Source organism: Thalassophryne amazonica, chromosome 9 (assembly GCF_902500255.1).
Source record: "Thalassophryne amazonica chromosome 9, fThaAma1.1, whole genome shotgun sequence".
NCBI classification, from domain to species: Eukaryota; Metazoa; Chordata; class Actinopteri; order Batrachoidiformes; family Batrachoididae; genus Thalassophryne; species Thalassophryne amazonica.
The window spans coordinates 92,092,334-92,111,300 of record NC_047111.1 but is presented as its reverse complement, the minus strand read 5'-3'; the positions used below and the strand labels follow the sequence as shown (position 1 = coordinate 92,111,300).

Here is an 18,967-nt window from a genome sequence, read left to right as displayed (position 1 = left end):
GGGCCTGGCTGCCGGTTTGTTTGTCTTTTTTTCCTCCCAGGTGGCGTGCATTTGGGACTGAGTGGCTGTGTTGCTGAGGCTGTCAGGACCTCACCCTGATCACCTGCGACTCGTCAGGACTCACAGCTGAGGTGCATCTGGCTGGATTGGAGCATGTTGGCATTTAAGACTGGAGTGCACAGTGTGTATTTGCCAGAGACTCGACCTTGTGACCAGACGGGTGAGATCGTCGTCTTGGGAGCCATCTCATCAGCAGCGGACGCTGAGAATGTCCAGGTTTGATGCACGGTCTGTGAAAGAGGAGGGGGTGAGGTCTCACGCTCGTCAGCACACTTCCTGAGACTCGGTTGTTGCGGCCACCTGGGGGGTGTCGGCGGGGTCCTTGGGTCCGAAACAGCTTCTGGCTCCGGACCGTTAGCGCTGCTGGGAGCGCACCACGCCAGGCCGCACCTTTCTGTTATTACATTTCACTGTTATGTATTAAATTCAGTTAGCCTTTGTACCGTGCTCTGCTTATTTCATACTGGGTCCTTCAAACGCTGGTCGGTTCTCCGAGCTGCGTCCGACACATAACACTAGGGAGGTGTTCCAAGTACGTCCACCTGGGAGGAGATGCCGGAGAACCCCCAGGACTCGGTGGAGAGATTACATCTCCACACTGGCCTGGAAACGCCTTGATATCACCCAGTAGGAGGGTGGTCAATGTGCCCCGGGAAAGGGAAGTCTGGGGTCCTCTGCTGGAGCTGTTGCCCCATGACCTGATCCCGGATAAGCGTTTGAAGATGAGTGAGTGATATCATCTTTAAGTCTAATCATTACTGAGATACAGTGAGTGGCTATTTCATGAGGAGCAAAGGCCAAACAAAGGGTTCTGGGTTTTTTTTCAGGAAAAGCCAAGGAGGCACCCATATTTCACAAGGTTGCACAGCAGATCAATGGCTACTTTACAGAAGTGGGGAGGACCTGGCTGTCTGCCTTGATGGCTACTATCCAGAATCCAAGACGGTTCCGTAGTGTGGACGATACTGTGACATGCTGCACCAACGCATACTCCCAGACCTGACCTGTAGCAAATATAAACTTGGGTCACTGAGTAAGCCAGCAATCGCCTCTCTAGACTGTGTTATTACTAAGATACAGCGAAGGACTAATTTATAAGGGTCAACAGACAAACAAGGGGTTTCTCTTTAATTTGGAGAAAATCTTCTATTGGTGGCAGCACGGTGGCTTAGTGGTTAGCACTGTTGCCTCACAGCGAGAAGGTCGTGGGTTCACTTCCCGTGGTCTTTCTGTGTGGAGTTTGCATGTTCTCCCCCGTGTTTGCGTGGGTTTCCTCCGGGTGCTCCGGTTTCCTCCCACATCCAAAGACATGCGGGTTAGGTGGATCGGAATCTTTAAATTGTCCATAGGTGTGTGTGTGGGTGTGTCTGTGTTTGTTTGTCTGTTTGTGGCCCTGCGACAGACTAGCATCCTGTCCTGGGTGTACCCCGCCTCGCGCTCTATGGCTGCTGGGATAGGCTCCAGCCCCCCGCGACCCTTGGACGAAGCGGTAGAAGATGAATGAATGAATGTTCTGTTAGTTCAAATATAAACTTGGGGTCCAAAAGTAATTGAAGATGAAGATTTGTTCTCTAGCTGTTACTGAGCTCTGAGTAGGTGAATTTTGTTGGGGGATTTTGGCCGTTACCATAGTAACATTTCAAGTACTAACACAGCAGCCCATCAGAGTCCATTAGAGACTAAATTAAACTATCACCAGTGGTTACTGACATATGTGGAAGCATGTATGGACAGGTGTATATGTATTTTTTATTTATTTATTTTGATAAACTGTTTAATTTGTATTTTACACTGTCCTTGTTACTCACTGGTATCACTTAGTTGTAGAAACAGCTGTAACTATGCAATGCAGAAGTATGTCTTTAAACCTAGCAGAGTTGGTGAGGACACTGTGGACTTTTTGCCTTTAATGCAGCAGTCTCATCATGCAGAGATGCATCCGTTCTGCACTCCATTTCTCCTTACCTCCCTCCTACTACTGTCCCTCATCACCTCCCACCCCTCCCTGCTCCTTTCCACTGCACAGAGTTAAAGCCAGAGCCTGCAGTGACTGATCACACTAGCCCAAAAGATCCAGAGAAGAGGCGAAAGCAACTCTCAGTTCCCTGAAGAAAACTAAAAAAACGAGGAAAACTGGAACGCGGTCCGGGTCGACTCAAAGGGGCTGTGCCACAAAACCGAGAAAGGGCCAAATTGCATGAGGGCATTTAAAATAATTCTCCTTCAGCAGAGCTGCAGCTGCTCCTGTGCTTAATCGCCAAGAAAGGAGAGTAAATATACCGAGTGGACAGTAAAGCAGGAGGAGAGAAAAGTGACTGGAATGATAAAATGAGAAGGTGAGTTCTGGATAAAGAGGTGTTTTATGTAGACAGATTGTGCAGGGAAGCATGTACTGCAGTTTCAGCAGTGGAGTGCTCCTGGCCGTGTCTTTGCCTGCTTTAGAGCAGCTGATGCATTGCTTCTCTCTGGAGTCATTAATAAAACCCATCTATTATGCCGTTTCTCCTCTGAGGGCAAGAGGACTGCACTGACAACCACTGACAATTAAACACACAAACTGAAGCCGGCAAGAAGACGACGGGGATTCGTCATCCTTTCTGAAGTCAGATTCTTGACAAAAAATAAATAAATAAATAAAATAAATCAAGCCAGTTTTTAGAAAAAGGCCATTTTCAAACTTTTTTTTATGAAATTAAACTCATGATGCACAGGTAATATACAAGCACAAGAGGGAAACGCATCGCTCAGGCCAAGAGGAAACTGGTAAATTTGGAGGTGGTCCACCAAGTAGGTGTGCAGAGCAGTCAGGTGGTGGGCTACCAATCTGAACACCTGGGCTTGAGTCCCAGCCACTCTACATGTCTCTGTTCTTTGACAAAATACTTTATCTGCATTGTCCCAGTCCACCCAGCTGTGAATGGGGACTGGTCTGGACTTGTATTGTGAGGAAGCATCAGCTACTACATTTTGGACATGCATGCCAAGTTTCACTTGGCTGCGGCAGATAGCTCATTACTTTCAGTTGTCTGCCTGGGTGGTTGCCATCCAGGGCCCAGGGTGGCTCCATAGTGTGGTGGATTCAGCAAAGTATGGCACCAGCACATGCTCCTAGACTTATTTTGATTTTGCTTGGCTGGAGAAGTAACCTGTGGTGGACAACCATCCCATCCTAGGGTCATCATAGGATCTCATCTACTTTGTGCTGTGGTATTGATGAGTATTAGCACCAATGGGCCTCAGGTTTGTTTAAGACTTACTTTACTGAATAGGACAAATGTAAAAACATTTTTTTTAACCCTAAAACCTTTTAGGGTTGAGGTAGGATCATGCCAAAAATCAGTTACATTCTGACCAAATTAGAAGATGTTGTAGCAAACAGAAATGAAGTGGGATTCTGCAAACCGTGGCAAGTCCAAACATGACTTTTTCAGATTCTCGTTGGATTGTGATGGAAAATCAAGTATGCACCAACAATACCTGAGTTATGAACTTATGAAATTTGAAGATGATGTGATATGAAGTGGAATTCTGGAAAGCTTCTACAGGTCCAGCAGGGAAGTCAGGTGATTGAGTCCAAATTCCTTGCATCAAAAATGTGCTTCTAATGTAGCTTTATTTTGTGTGCATGTGTTCCAATCCACTGTGAGGCTGTAACTGTTGGTGCAACAAACAACGGTTGCACTATGCACACTTTCTTGGCTGTAACTCCTCAATTAATGAATTCATTACTTTTTCACGAACTGCTCCAGCTAAAGCTAAAAGGCTGCACTACAAGCACGACTGTTTGGTTTCAACACCGTTGTGGTGGTGCACAGAGGGAAAAACCGCCATTGTCCAAATACTTATGGATCTGATTGCACACGCACACTCATCTTCAAACACTTACATCTATTAAGAGTCACGGGGGCTGGAGCCAATCCCAGCAGTCGTAGGGCATGAGGCGGGGTACACCCTGGACAGGATGCCAGTCTGCCCCCGGGCCACATATAGACAAACAAACACATTCACACCTGCAGACACACCTATGGACCATTTAAAGTTTCCAATCCACCTAACCTACATCATGTCTTTGAATGTGGGAAGAAGCCGGAGCACCCGGAGGGAACCCACGCAAACACGGGCAGAACATACAAACTCCATATAGAAAGGCCACAGGTGGGAACCTTTTTGCTGTGGGGCAACAGTGCTAACCACTAAGCCACCATGCAGCCGACCTGACTGTATATATGCATTTATATGCATGCAACAAAAACAGACGTATTCATTGTACACCTCCGCATTTATCATGTTTTTACAGGCATTGAATACACAATTTGATGCCACTTCCACTTTCAGTGTTTGTGGATGATGAGGAATTCAAAGTCATTTCTAATATTCCTTTTTCCTTGTGTTCCTTTTAGCTGGCACATGCTGATCAGTGTCTCCCTGTATGAAGCCCTACTGCAGCTGCTGGTCATGCTGTCATTGGGTTTGCGTGTCCTCGCAGTGTGCCCCTCCATGTGCTCCTGCAGCCGCAGCCACAGAGAGGTTGACTGTTCCTGGAGGGCTCTGAGGGAGCTCCCCGACGGCCTGCAGCACAACCTTCGCTCCCTCAACTTGTCCCACAACCGGTTTCACAGTCTTGATGGCCAGCTCACTGCATACACCCATCTCCGTGTTCTTGATTTGTCTCACAACAGGCTGGACCACCTGCCCATGAGGTTACCACGGTCCCTCTGGCAACTGTACGCCGCCTCCAACCGCATCCACATGCTGGATAAGAATGATACCGTCAACCAGTGGAATCTGCAACGACTTGACCTTTCCCATAATAAGATAGAACGGGCTGTCTTCATTAACAACACAATGACCAATCTGCGCATGATAAACCTAAGCCACAATCACTTCTGGACTTTGCCCACCAACATGCCAATGCACCTGGAGACCATCGACCTGTCCCACAACCTGCTGGTTAAGGTGCTGCCAGGCTCTCTAGACCGGCTTCCCAGACTAACTCACTTCTTTCTGCATGCTAATCGCTTTTCCACACTGCCGTTTGGAGTCTTAGACAAGATAACAGCACTTAGACTTATCACCCTGGGCAACAACCCTTGGTCCTGCCACCTGCCTAATGCCCTCGCCTACTTAATCTCCTGGACTCAGCATACCACCACCTTTGTCCTGGGCTGCCCCTGCCACACCCAGGCTATTTGTGGAGGGGTGAACCCTGGTAGGAAGAAAGATGAGCACTTTGCCTCCTACAATTTGCCCCCCTTAACAGCAAGTGCCGAGGACCAGAGTTCTGTACCTGCTCAGGTCACCGCCACCTGGTGGTGGTACAGGTCCTTTTCTACTCAGCTAAGCACAAGATTACACCAACCCTTCACAGCCACACCCATCGGCTTCTCCACCCCATTACCTGGCACCGTGGGTCTCCACCTAACAACCAAGTACCTTTCTGCAACTAATATCCACCCTAATTCCCATTTCATTTTTGGGCAAGAAAAAATCTCCCCCATGAACCGACTGGGCAACACTGACGCCATGAGTGAGGCAAGCTCCATCTCTAATACATCCATCCCTGTTGACACCGGTATGGCCACAGACCAGTTCTTCATGACGCAGAACCCTTCTCTCCACACTAAGAAAACTACGACCCTTCGCACCAGAAGTGTGAGGAGGCCAAATCAGTCCCTTGCAAGTGGTATCAACAAGGCCGACATAGCTTCTGCACCTTGCTCCTCGTTTATCCAGAACCTGATCTTGTCCTTCATCCTGCATCAACATGTATTTTGAGGGAAAAGGAAATGCCACAGTGTCAAATTTGAGTTTACAGCACACGTATTTACAGCATGCCACACAACTCTTGATGGCTGCAGACTGGTAATTTTGCACAAGCTGAGCACTTCAGCAAAAGACTATTAAAGCTATTCAACAAGCTAATGCAGCTCAACATGCATTTTAATCAGTGATGGCAATGTACACACCCACACATACACATACTCACACAGACAAAGTTTTCTGGTCTATAAGAAAAAATATGTTCCTGTTTCCTATTTCGTTAAATTGAAAGGTGCTGCTGCTTGCCAGCCCCCTCTTGAAAGGCAGAGGGGTATCTCTGCCCTACTTGTCCCATCAACCATGTGGTCACACAGGACAGATCTGTTCAGCATGCCTGTCCCAAACAGCATACTGGTGACAAGATATGGACTTCTGTGGACATATGTCACAGATGTCTAAAACAACCATTTCAGGTCAAAATTTTTGATGACAGCAGGATAGATTCCATATCTAAGGACATAAATTGTGAGACTTAAAAGGGGTTATTGCAGACCCTCAGCCACATTTAACTGAATTGGGAGACAAAAGTGAATTTTGGCAATAGGACTCCTTTAAAGAGTATACAGTAGGTAAAATAAGTATTGAACACCATTTTCCTCAGTAAATATATTTCTAAAGGTGCTATTGACCATGAAATTTAACAGGTGTCACAAGTTACCTATAGATGAAAAAAAAATAAGTGCAGAATTTAAGTTATGTGTAATAAAATGGAATGACACAGGTAAAACGTATTGAACAAGCTTACTGAATTTATGTCATACTTGGTATAAAAGGCCTTTATTGGTAAAGACGGTGTCAAGACGCCTCCTGTATGGAGAAACTAGTCACATGGCATGACTCAGATGTGATTTTTGGCCCATTTCTTCCACACAAACAGTCTTCAAATCTTGAAGGTTCTGTGGACCTCTTCTATGAACTCTGATCTTGAGTTCTATCCATAGATTTTCTATTGGATTCAAGTCAGGTGATTGGCCTGGCCATTCTAGCAGCTTTATTTTTATTCTCTGAACCAAGCTGACAGTTTCCTTGGCTGGCGTGTTTAGGATCACTGTCTTGCCAAAATGTCCACCCTTATTTCATTTCATTTTCCTGGTATATTTTTTATCAAAAAGTCCTGTTACATTTTCCCATTCATCCTTCCTTCAATTATATGAAGTTTGCCAGTGCCGGATGCTGAAAAACAGCATCCGTCACTGGCACCCATTTGGGTCCCATTGATCTCCAAACATGGTGTCTACTATGGCATCCAAAGAGTTAAATTTTGGTCTCATCTGACCAGACTATATTCTTCCCAGTATTTACACAGCTTGTCTAAATGTTACGCTGCACAAACTTTAACCTGCTTCTTTCTTCAGCAATGGAGTTTTGGTGAGCATGCACACAGGCCATGCTGGTTGCGTTTATCTTCTCTCTTTTGGCTGTTCCCATTAGGGGTCGCCACAGCAGATCAATGTTTTCCATCTCACCTGACCCTCGGTATCTTCCTTTGTCACACAACCACCTGCATGTTCCCCTCAGCACATCCATAAACCTCCTCTTTGCTCTCCTCTTCTCCTCCTCCCTGGTGGCTCCATCCTTAGCATCCTCTCTCCCTATACATCTTCTCAACACACTCTCCTCACTTGTCAACACATTACCATGGTTCACACCACAAGTCTCCTTGTTTCCTTCCACTGTCCAGATGTCAAACCCAGTACCTTTCTAGCTGTTTCCCTCACCACATCTGCAGTACTTTTTTCCAGTTGTCCAAAATTGCTTCCCTCCATCCAGTGCCTGTCTCACCTGCTCACTGAATTTCATACAGCAGTCTTCCTCCTTCAGCTTCTACCATCTCATCCTTTGTTGAGCTTCATTTCTCTTCTTCTTCTTCTCTTCTTCACCACTTCTAAAGTCATCCTACAAACCACTATTCTATTCTGTTGAGCTTCACTTTGCCTTGACAACACATTGCAGTCTCCAATTTTTTTTGCTTGCATCTCTTACAAAGAATGTAGTCCATCTGTGTGCACATTCTGCCACTCTTAAATGTCACTTTGTGCTCCTCTCTTTTCTTAAAGTACGTATTTATCACAGCTATTTCCATCCTTTTTGCATAATCAACGACCATCTGCCCTTCTACATTCCTGTCCTTGATATCTTATCTACCCATTACTTCCTCATGACCTCTGTTCCCTTCGCCAACTTGCCCACTGACATCTGCTCCTATCACCACTTTTTCATGCTTGGGCACACTCTCCACCACCTCATCTAACTCACTGGAAATCTTCTTTCTCCTTCATCTCACAAACTACCTGTGGGGCATATGTACTGATGATATTCATCATCACTCCTTCAATTTCCAACTTCACACTCACCACCCTATTGGATATGCGCTTAACCTAACACACTCTTAACATAGTAAAGTAAGTAAAATAAATGGACTGCATTTATATAGCGCTAGGTGATGGTCTAGTGGTTAAGGTGTTGGGCTTGAGTTGGGTTCAAATCCCCGCCTGACTGAAAATCACTAAGGGCCCTTGGGCAAGGCCTTTAATCCCCTATTGCTCCCGGTGTGTAGAGAGCGTCTTGTATGGCATAATTGTAAAGCGCTTTGAGCGTCTGATGCAGACGGAAAGCGCTATATAAATGCAGTCCATTTATCATTTACCATTTATTTCCATCTGCATCAGACGCTCAAAGCACTTTACACACTAATGCCTCACATTCACCCCATGTGAGGGTGCTGCTATACAAGCTACTCACTACACACCAGGAGCAACTAGGGGATTAAGGACTTTGCCCAAGGGCCAGTCAGGCTGGGATTTGAACCGAGGTTCCTCTGGTCTCAAACCCAACGCTTTAACCACTAGACCATCACCTCCCCTAAGTCCTTTGGCTGGTCCTTGTTTGCACTCGAGGGTCACCACAGCAAATGCAAGATGGATCTGGATGTTGAATTGGCACAGGTTTTACGCTGCACTGTAAAATATAATAAGTTGACTTTACTTTAAAAAAATATGCAAAGTCGTTGCCTTAAAAAAAGTAATTTATGTTAACTTAGATACATTAGATTTGATTAACTAATTTGTTGTTAGTTCTCTGTACTCAAATGAACTTAAATAAATTATATTCTAGTAACTTATTCATTTTGAGTTGCAGTACTCAAATAAACTTAAAAACCTAGATATAGTAACTTGTTTATTTTGAGTTTACAGTAGTCAAATAAATTAGATTACAGTAACTTATTTACTGTGAGCATCCAGTACAAATGAGAGCGTAATTCTCTTAGTTTTGTTCATCCTTCATATTCAGGTAAATTTAATTTTCTTGAAGCTACAGCTAACCACTAACTTTTAGTATTGACTCCGGTACACTGTCAGCTACACAGGCCATTTTTGTGTTTAAGCACCGCTGACACTTCTGAGGAAAAACAAAGGCGATCACAAATCCAACACAAACAACGAGTCAGAGCTTCTGTCTTTGAGCGCTCTGCCAACTGCTGTAAGGACAAGTCCTTTACTTTCAACATGGAACAGTACTGGCGTGTCACATAGGACATTAAAAGCAAAGCACTTTTGACTTATGGTTTTGATTTATAAACCAAACTAATTCCAGACAGTTTATCATCAATGAGTGAAAAACAGGTTGGAGAGAGCACTGGTGGTCCAAACACGGGCTCTCCATGGACGTGTGTGGGCGGGAAAGTGCAAAGTAAGTGAGGCAGATCTGCACATGTCTGAAAGAATGCCCCAAAGGACACTGGATATGAAAAATTATTTTTTCTAATTTGTCTTAAATGGGAAACATCAAGTAAAGCAGGTCTTCCAGTCTCAAAGTATTACTTACTTATTTAAAATGAGTGTTCATAACAGGTTGATGAAAACTGAGTTTGGTTCACTTATCATACTTAATTCATTTGTATGTTAGCATTTACAGTGTGGATGCCCTTGCTGATGCAGTTCCACATTGCATGGAGAAATGTGGAATGGGTGGGGTTTGAACCGGGAACCTTACACACTGAAACCAATTGCACTAACCACTTGGCCATTTCTCTTCCAATCCACTTCATGATACAACATGAACCCACTGCCTATGCTCCTGCTCTTACTTCCCTTCCATTTGGTCTCTTGCACACACAATGGGCCTCATGTATCAACGTTGCCTACGGCGATATTTGATCGTATATGGGGTGTACGCCAAAACGGCTGCGCCACTTGGCATTTATCAATGTGGTCGTTGGCGTACGCTGCGCTGAAAATATACACCAGGTCGAGAGGTGGCGTAAATTATACACCAAAATGAACCAGCGCTGGAATCCACATAAAAATGAAGATGATCAACATGTTAAACAGTGCCATCATACAACTCAATGCATATGTTACATAAATAACACTTTCCTGATTATACTACATAATAATCAATACAAATCCCGCTGATCCGGGATTGTTATGGAGCACGATCCGTGGCTACAGCGCAGACTGCAAAGACAGCGCTGCATGCCCTTTTCTCCAGACTTCGAGCCTGGAGCCAGAGCAGCGCTGAGCTTAACTTCATGTGGTGTGATCGTTTTAGACAATGAAATTGATAATAATAACTGTAGTTTCGTCATTCCCTTAATTTGCTCGTGCTGCAACCAGGTTTTGTCGTCTCCATTCGGTTGTCACAATAAAATAAATACAGAAATACATTTAAAAATAAAGAAATCTGACAGATTAGGCGTGTCTTATTAATTGAGCGAGCAAATATCCACATGTCAAGAATTATTGACATGTGAAAAAAGAATACAGTGGTCCCTCGCTAAACGCGTTCACCTGTCGTGGCCTCGGAGTCTCGCGGAGTTTTTAGTCCAATTTTGCATGCCTTTTTTTTACAGTGTTCTGTGTTCTGCGTATCTGTTTATAAGAATCTTGTTGCCCAGAAGAAAAAAGAGCGACAACAACTACTCTTAACTGTGTTTGTCACACGAACACAGACACCTGCTGCAGCGAGATGTGAGTGGGAAAAGGCGGCGTCAGGACGCAGAGGAGCGATCTGTGAAATACTGGTCAGTCACTATTAATAATTCTTATGTGTCCAACCTCGTTCACTGATTGTTAAAATTAATTTGTTAGTTCTAAATGCCATCATAATTATTTATAGGAAAACGTTCTATTTTTATTTCTCAAACAAATGTTTGGGCCTGAAAACAGTTTGGTATTATTTTCCTACTAAGGTTTGAACATTGAGAGTGTTTACACACGAGAGAAGAGTGAGAAAATGTTCATGCCTGATTGAGAAAGTGTATAAAGTGTGTAGTGAGGGGTTTTACAGCCTTAAAACGTCTATAATAATTGTAAAAAATAACGCTGACTACGTCGCGGTTTCGCGTATTAAGGGCTATTTTTTAGAACATAGCTCCAGCGATTAATGAGGGACCACTGTAACACTTTATTGATTATATACTACAAAACAATTGATACGACGGCCACTTTTGACGCTCTATTGGCACGCGTCGTGATTGGTGGAGTTCTTTTTCATTGCCGTCTTTCCGGCTTCTATGTCATAAATGAGGGTGTGTCTGAAGCAGAATCTGAATATTTATGGGCGTGTTTATTATAATTACGATCGTTTCCACCCGCCACATTTATCAAGATCACGTCATGCGTACGCCAGAAGTGGGCATGTGCGCACTGCTTGATACATGTCACGGCGTCTTTGGTGTATTTCAAGTTTACGCCGTAAATTTACGCCACAAGTGCGCAACATTGATACATGAGGCCCACTGTCTCTGGACACGTTCACTTCCTCTTCTTTGTCTTCGCCAAGCAGTAGCCCACTTTCCGCCGGCACCCTGTTGGGTAATGGGAACGGCACCTGTGGCAGTTGTTGTTAACCCAGGCCTCGACAATCTGGTATGGAAATTTGATTTGTAATCTGCACGGTAATTTTGACTTGTTTTACGCCTGATGTTCTTCTTACGCAATCCTACTCATTTATGGGACGGAACCATCCAATCTTAATTTGCACTGACAAGGGACAGGACAGCTTTGTAATTACTGACACATTTCAGATGGTGTCTTGGCTTTCCATGTCCATGTCTTTTCCATGTGTTTTTGCACCTCCCTTTCTTTGGGTGTTCAACAATTTTCCATGTGTCATTTCACATTATTACACATAATTTATGGACGTCTGTGGTTTGATTTCCTTGCAGGAGTGTGGATTACTTGGGTTATTGCCAACTTCTGGTGAAAATTTCATGTCAGTAGCACCTTATTTACTTATTTTAACCATTGTGTGCGTGTATATATATCTATTTATATATATATATATATATATATAGATATATATATGTGTGTGTGTGTGTGTGTGTGTGCTAATAATATGACTACTTTTAAATATACATGCTTTTCTTTAAATGTTAAAGGATGTTAAAATTTTTTGCTGCAAATGCACTGTTACTGATATAAATCCAGTAGGATTTTCCTCTTGTGAGGTGCATTGGGGTGATTTATGTTGTGATTTGTTGCTGTATAAATAAAGTGAAGAGGCCACTGCAGTGAATAAAGCCAAGCACATGATGGCAGTATACCTTCAGGTATAATTTTTTTTTTTTTTCAGCTGCAGCTGCAGTTTCCTCATGATAAGGCCAAACTGTTCTGAGGTCATGTACATTTCACTTTTTCTTTCCTGGATTTCTCCATTTGTACTTTTGGTCACATCGTTGTCGCCATATATATGTGATTTAGTCCTTTTGTTTGGCTTCAGTTTCCAGAAACATACAACAGTTCAATGGTTTTGGATCATTTTGTTTATTTGACAAAATCCTTGACGCTTGATTGCTTGCTTTATATAACGGTGTGACCATGGGAGCGACCTTTTCCGTGGATACGACAATGAGACCAAACGAGAACAAGACTGCGCTGACCTGAAAACAATTTGCATCACTCACTTTGACAAAGTTGAGACTTGCGTATTTGGATCACATCTCAGACTTAAGTGCCCTTCATGATTCAGTGGCGCTCATGAAAATGATCTGCATGGTGATTAAATGCTACAGGAATGCAAACCTATACAGGCACAGAGCCTTAAAGCACAGATATGTTCTGCTTATTGACATGAAAGGTTAAAGATATTCAAATGTTGGTTTTGGTCAAGAAAAATTGGAGAGACTGCCACACTTTTTTAAAAACTCTTTAATGACATCTTCATGTGTGGGGTTAAACAGTGTAAAATTTAATAAATAAATCACAAAATAAAAGTGAACCACAAAAAAATGCATTTGATAAGCTAAAGCGGAATACAGTGACAGATGTCAGCATTATTCTTGGAATTTTTTTCAGGGCACTTTCTGTCACGTTAAATAAAATATGCTGAGGCATATAAAGCTTTTGTGCTTTTGTTCATTGTTTGAATTGTGATGAAATTGCTTTTCTTTACACCATGTTTAGCTCCTTTCTGCACTTGGAGGATGGGCGGTTTCATTTCATTTTAAAGTCCCCTGAAGGGGAGCAGACACACAGATGGCAAATATTATCATTATTATTATTATTATTATTATGCATTGTAGTAGTAGTACTGCTGCTGTTGTTGTTGCTTTTGTAATTGTTTGAAAGAAGGAAAAGGGTGTGGTTCCAGGTCAAACAGCCGAATCAAAGGCCATCATTCATATTCAACTGCCAGCAATGAGAATCAAAGTCAAGTCAGGATTGCAGGTCAGCACTCAGAATTAAAGATGAGTGATCAGAATCAAGGTCACAATTACAATTAGTGGTGAGTGTTCAGGATCCCATCATTTCAACGTATTCGTATTTTGGTCCAGATTCCGATCACGATCCAGATCAGGTAGTCAAAAATGTGTTTTCTGACAAGGACAGTATGTCAGGATTGGAATTTACTTTGAGGCTTAACTTTAATTAAAAGGGATTGTGGGGACCTTTTATAGGTACACACTTGAATACCGCTCTAGTTATTGTATGAGTATTGTATTATGTTAGCGGATAACCCACAACCAGGGAGTGTTTGATTCAGAGACTAAATTGTAAGCTTTACAATTTAGTGGTTGTACCCCCCCACCTAACCCGGATTCCAGAGAACTACTATGACTGGTAAAGTGCTCAATGCTCAATAGCCTATGTTATTCCTCGTATGCCAAAGTATATGTGTGCCAGGTTTAGCTTAATTCCGACGTGCCGTTTGGACAGGAGAGGGACATATATATACACACACACACACACACACACACACACACACACACACAGTTGTCTCTTAGCATATATTATAGTACATTCTAGTGCACCTGAAAAGTATTCAGTGCTTAAAATTCATTTAAAATTCATTTAATTCATTCATTTAAATTCATTTTTCCCTAAAGATTCTACTCACAGAACCCCATAATGACAACATGAAAAAAGTTTTTTAAATTTGTAAATTTATTTTTAAAAATCACCTGTACATAAGTATTCACACACTTTGCTCAATACTTTGTTGGTGCACCTTTGGCAGCAATTACAACCTCACGTCCTACTGAATATGATGCCACAAGCTTGACGCACCTATCTTTAGACAGTTTTGCCCATTCCTCTTTGTAGCACTTCTCAAGCTTCATCAGGTTGGATGGGGAGCGTCAGTGCACAGCCATGTTCACATCTCTCCAGAAATGTTCAATCAGATTCAGGTCTGGGCTCTGGCTGGGCCACTCAAGACATTCACAGAGTTGTCCTGAAGCCACTCATTGACATCTTGGCATTGTCCTGCTGAAAGATAAACCATGAGGTCAAGCATGCTCTGGAGCAGGTTTTCATCCAGGATGTCTGTGTCTACTGTTGCATTTGTATTTCCCTCAATCTTGATTAGTCTCCCATTTCCTGCTGCCACCACCAAACTTCACTGTAGGGATGTGCTGGTTTCCTCCAAACATGACATCTGGCATTCATCCCAAAGAGTTCAATCTTTGTGTCATCAGACCAGAGAATTTTGTTTCTGATGGTCTGAGAGTCCTTCAGGTGCCTTTTGGCAAACTCCAGGTGGGCTGCCATGTGTCTTTTACTAAGGAGTGGCTTCTCTCTGACCACTCCACCATACAGGCCTGACTGGTGGATTGCTGCAGAGATGATAGTCCTTATAGAAGGTTCTCCTCTCCACAGAGGAATGGTGAAGCCCTGACAACGTGACCATTGGGTTCTTGGTCACCTCCCTGACTAAGGCCCTTCTCCCTGATCTCTCAGTTTAGACGGCCGGCCAGCTCTAGGAAGAGTCCTGGTGAATCTGAACTTCTTGCATTTATGGATGATGGAGGCCACTGTGCTCATTGGGACCTTCAAAGCAACAGAAATGTTTCTGTACTCTTCCCCAAATTTTACCTTGATGCAATCCCATCTCAGAGGTCTACAGACAATTCCTTTGACTTCATGCTTGGTTTGTGCTCTGACATGCACTGTCAATGTGGGACCTTATACGAGGTCTGTGAGAAAAGTATCCAACCTTTTTATTTTTTTTTCAAAAACTATATGGATTTGAATCATGTGCGCTTGCATCAGACAAGCTTGAACCTTCATGCGCATGCATGAGTTTTTCATGCCTGTCGGTTGCATCATTCGCCTGTGGGCAGGCTTTGAGTGAGGAGTGGTCCACCCCCTTCGTCGGATTTTTATTGTTTAGGAATGGCTGAGCGACTGCTGCTTTGTTTCATGAAAATTTTTTCAGAAACTCTGCCAGACAGCCAGATGGAAACCATTTGGAAGATTCAGGTGGCTTTCGGTGAAGATTCTATCGGTATCACATGGATTAAGGACCATTAAAACTGGATTAAAAATGGCCCACAGCGGCGGAGGGCGTACCACGCCCCAAGCGGCCATCGACAGGCTGGAACGAGCAGATCACTTCCAAATTTAAGGCTGTTGATGCAGGATGTCGTGTGATGAGCAGAGAAGTTTCAGAAGAGGTCAGGATCAGCACTTTATCGGCACATTCCACTGTTAAAGGAGATTTTGTAATGAAAGACGTGCGGATGGATTCGCGCGTCGGGACGCAGCCACTCATGGCGCGGGACAAACAACACCTCCGTGTTGGAAACCATTCGTAAGATTCAGACGGCTTTCGGTGGCTTTTCAGTTGTGTGGCTATCTGAGAAATTGTGCATGAGCTGGACATGCCAGAACATGTACTGTGAGGCTTCATCACGGCATTGCTTTGCACCATGCGGCTCCACCGTGACGCGGGAATTCCTCCGCTCCTCTTTCCACGACAAAAACTCCTGTAACAGTGGAATGTGCTGTTCATTTCCACACTGGACACTGTGTTGATCCAGGACGTCGTCTGACTACCACAGGAATTGCGGAAGACGTGGACATCTGCACTTTTTCAGCACATTGAGACAGACGTGTGGAGGAATTCCGTGCGTTGCGGTGGAGCCGCATGGCGCAAAGCAACGCCGTGATGAAGCCTCACAGGACATGTTCTGGCATGTCCAGGCTCATGCACAATTTCTCGGATAGTCACACGACTGAAAAGCCACCGAAAGCCATCTGAAAGCCGTCCTGTGAGACCAACACGGAGGTGCTTTTGTCCTGCGCCATGAGCGGAGTGCGCCGTGCTCTCAGATGCTGTGGGCGGTCTTTAAACCGGCTGGAGCACTCCTTAATCTGTGTAATCCCCATAAAATCGTCCCTGAAAGCCATCTGAATTTTCCAAATGGTGTCCAACTGGAGGTCTTTCACAGTTTCTGGAAAAATTTGATGCAGCAAAGCTCCAAATCGTTCACATTTATTCGCAATAAAAATCCAACGAGAGGGGTGGACCACTGCTCACACAAAGCCTGCTCACAGGCGAATGACGCAACTGACAGGCATGAAAAAACTCACGCATGCGCACGAAGGTTCAAGCTTGGCTGATGCAATCACACGTGATTCAAATCCATATGGTTTTTGCAAAAAATAAAAAGGTCGGATACTTTTCTCACAGACCTCGTATGTAGACAGGTGTGTGTGTTTAAAAGTCATGTCCAATCAACTGAATTTACTCCAGGTGTAAGCTGTAGAAACACCACGATGAAGATCAGTGGAAACAGGATGTACCTGAGCTCAATTTTACATTTCATGGCAAAAGCTGTGAATACTTATGTACATGTGATTTCTTTGTTTTTTTTAATTATTATTTTTAATAAATTTGCAAAAAAATTAAAATAAAATAAAATAAATTCCTCACATTGTCATTATGGGGTGTTGTCATCATATTCTTAGGGAATTTTACACATACTTAGGAAGGTGATTAGGAAAAATATAGGTTGACGTTGAATCTCAGTACATTCTTTTTTTTTAGGCAGCCCCCCCCCCCCCCCCATGCCAGTAGATGTCTTATGTATAGTAAAGTTTTCTCTTTTTTTAACACCCTAAGAATCATACAGAAAATTTAACATACCATAAATGCTGTCTGTTTGTGCCCCTAAAGAATTAGTCCATGACTATTTTGCCAATTTTCATGTACAATACATCAAATCACATCTACATGTTTTTTCTGTGTCGTTGATGTTAATGTGATATCTGGAGAAAGAGTTTGTGTGTCAATTTGCTAAGCAATGAAACACAACATTAGCAACATTGGGCTTGTTTGACATTGGGCGCATTTTGATTTCACTTGTGGCCACCAGGTGTCTGTTGAATCGGAAACCTTCTGTACAATATCTTGGCAAAGACTGTCAAGATGAAACTTGGCACACTAGGTCATCTCACTAAAATCTCAACAGACAATAATGGTGCAGTTCAATTCTAATTGTGGCCACCAGGGGACAGAATGTCTGAGTAGTGCATGTGAGAACTCCACAAAGTGTCATGGATTGTAATCAAACTCACTGGTGTAGATTTATACCTTGAGAAAATTGGCACAAGTTCAATCCTGGGCTTGGCGGCACAGGGTAAGGTAAGTATTATGCTTCTGGTATTAGTAGTGGTAGTAACCCCCATAAGCCTTTCACAGAGACTCTTGGGACTTGATCAGCCATAAATGGAGTTGTTACGGGAAAAAATACACATTGGGCCTCATGTATCAACACTGCGTATGGCGATATTTGAGCGTATATGGGGTGTACGCCAAAATGGCTGCGCTACTTGGCATTTATCAATGTGGTCGTTGGCGTACGCTGCGCTGAAAATATACACCAGGTCGAGAGGTGGTGTAAATTATACGCCAAAATGAACCAGCGCTGGAATCCACATAAAAATGAAAATGATCAACATGATAAACAGTGCCATTATACAAATCAATGCATATGTTAAATAAATAACACTTTCCTGATTATACTACATAATAATCAATACAAATCCCGCTTTTGCGGGATTGCTGGTCTATCGAGCACGATCCGTGGCCACAGCACTGACAGCAAAGAAAGCGCTGCTCGCCTTTTTCTCCAGAGCCTGGAGCCAGAACAGCGCTGAGCTTAACTTTATGTGGTGTGATCGTTCTAGACAATGAAATTGATCAGCAAGTATCCACATGTCAATAATTATTGACATGTGAAAAGAGAATACAGTGGTCCCTCACTATAACGCGGTTCACCTTTCACGACCTCGCCATTTCGCTGAGTTTTTAGTCCAATTTTGCATGCCTTTTTTTTTTTTTACAGTGTTCTGTGTGTCTGTTTATAAGAATCTTCTCACCCAGAAGAAAAAAGAGCACAAACAACTACTCATAACTGTGTTTGTCACTCGGAAACAGACACCTGCAGCCAGGTGTGAGTGGAAAAAGGTGCAGCGTCAGGACGCAGAGGCGCGATCTGTGAAATACTGGTCAGTCACTATTAATCATTTCTTATGTGTCCAACCTCGTACGTTAATCGTTAAAATTAAATTTGTTAGTTCTAAAAGCCATCATAATTATTTATAGGAAAAGGTTCTATTTTTATTTCTCAAACAAATGTTTGGGCCTGAAAACAGTTTGGTCTTATTTTTCTACTAAGGTTTGAACTTTGAGAGTGTTTAAACATGAGAGAAAAGTGAGAAAATGTTCATGCCTGATTGAGAAAAGTGTATAAATTGGTTTTACAGGGTTTTTACAGCTTTAAAACATCTATAATAATTGTAAAAAAAAAAAATAACGCTGACTACGTCGCAGACTTCGCTTTTTGCAGACTATTTTT

The 18,967-nt window shown here is 43.2% G+C and overlaps 1 protein-coding gene across 1 annotated transcript; it reads left to right on the top strand.

Annotated features, from left to right (window-relative positions):
* The first annotated feature begins 2,037 nt into the window (after positions 1-2,037).
* Positions 2,038-5,880, top strand: LOC117516603 (oligodendrocyte-myelin glycoprotein-like). Its single transcript, XM_034177459.1, has 2 exons — positions 2,038-2,396; positions 4,461-5,880. Exons 1-2 carry the CDS (start codon positions 2,389-2,391, stop codon positions 5,833-5,835), a joined length of 1,383 nt encoding a protein of 460 aa, XP_034033350.1. The 5' UTR covers positions 2,038-2,388; the 3' UTR covers positions 5,836-5,880.
* The last annotated feature ends 13,087 nt before the right edge of the window (positions 5,881-18,967 follow it).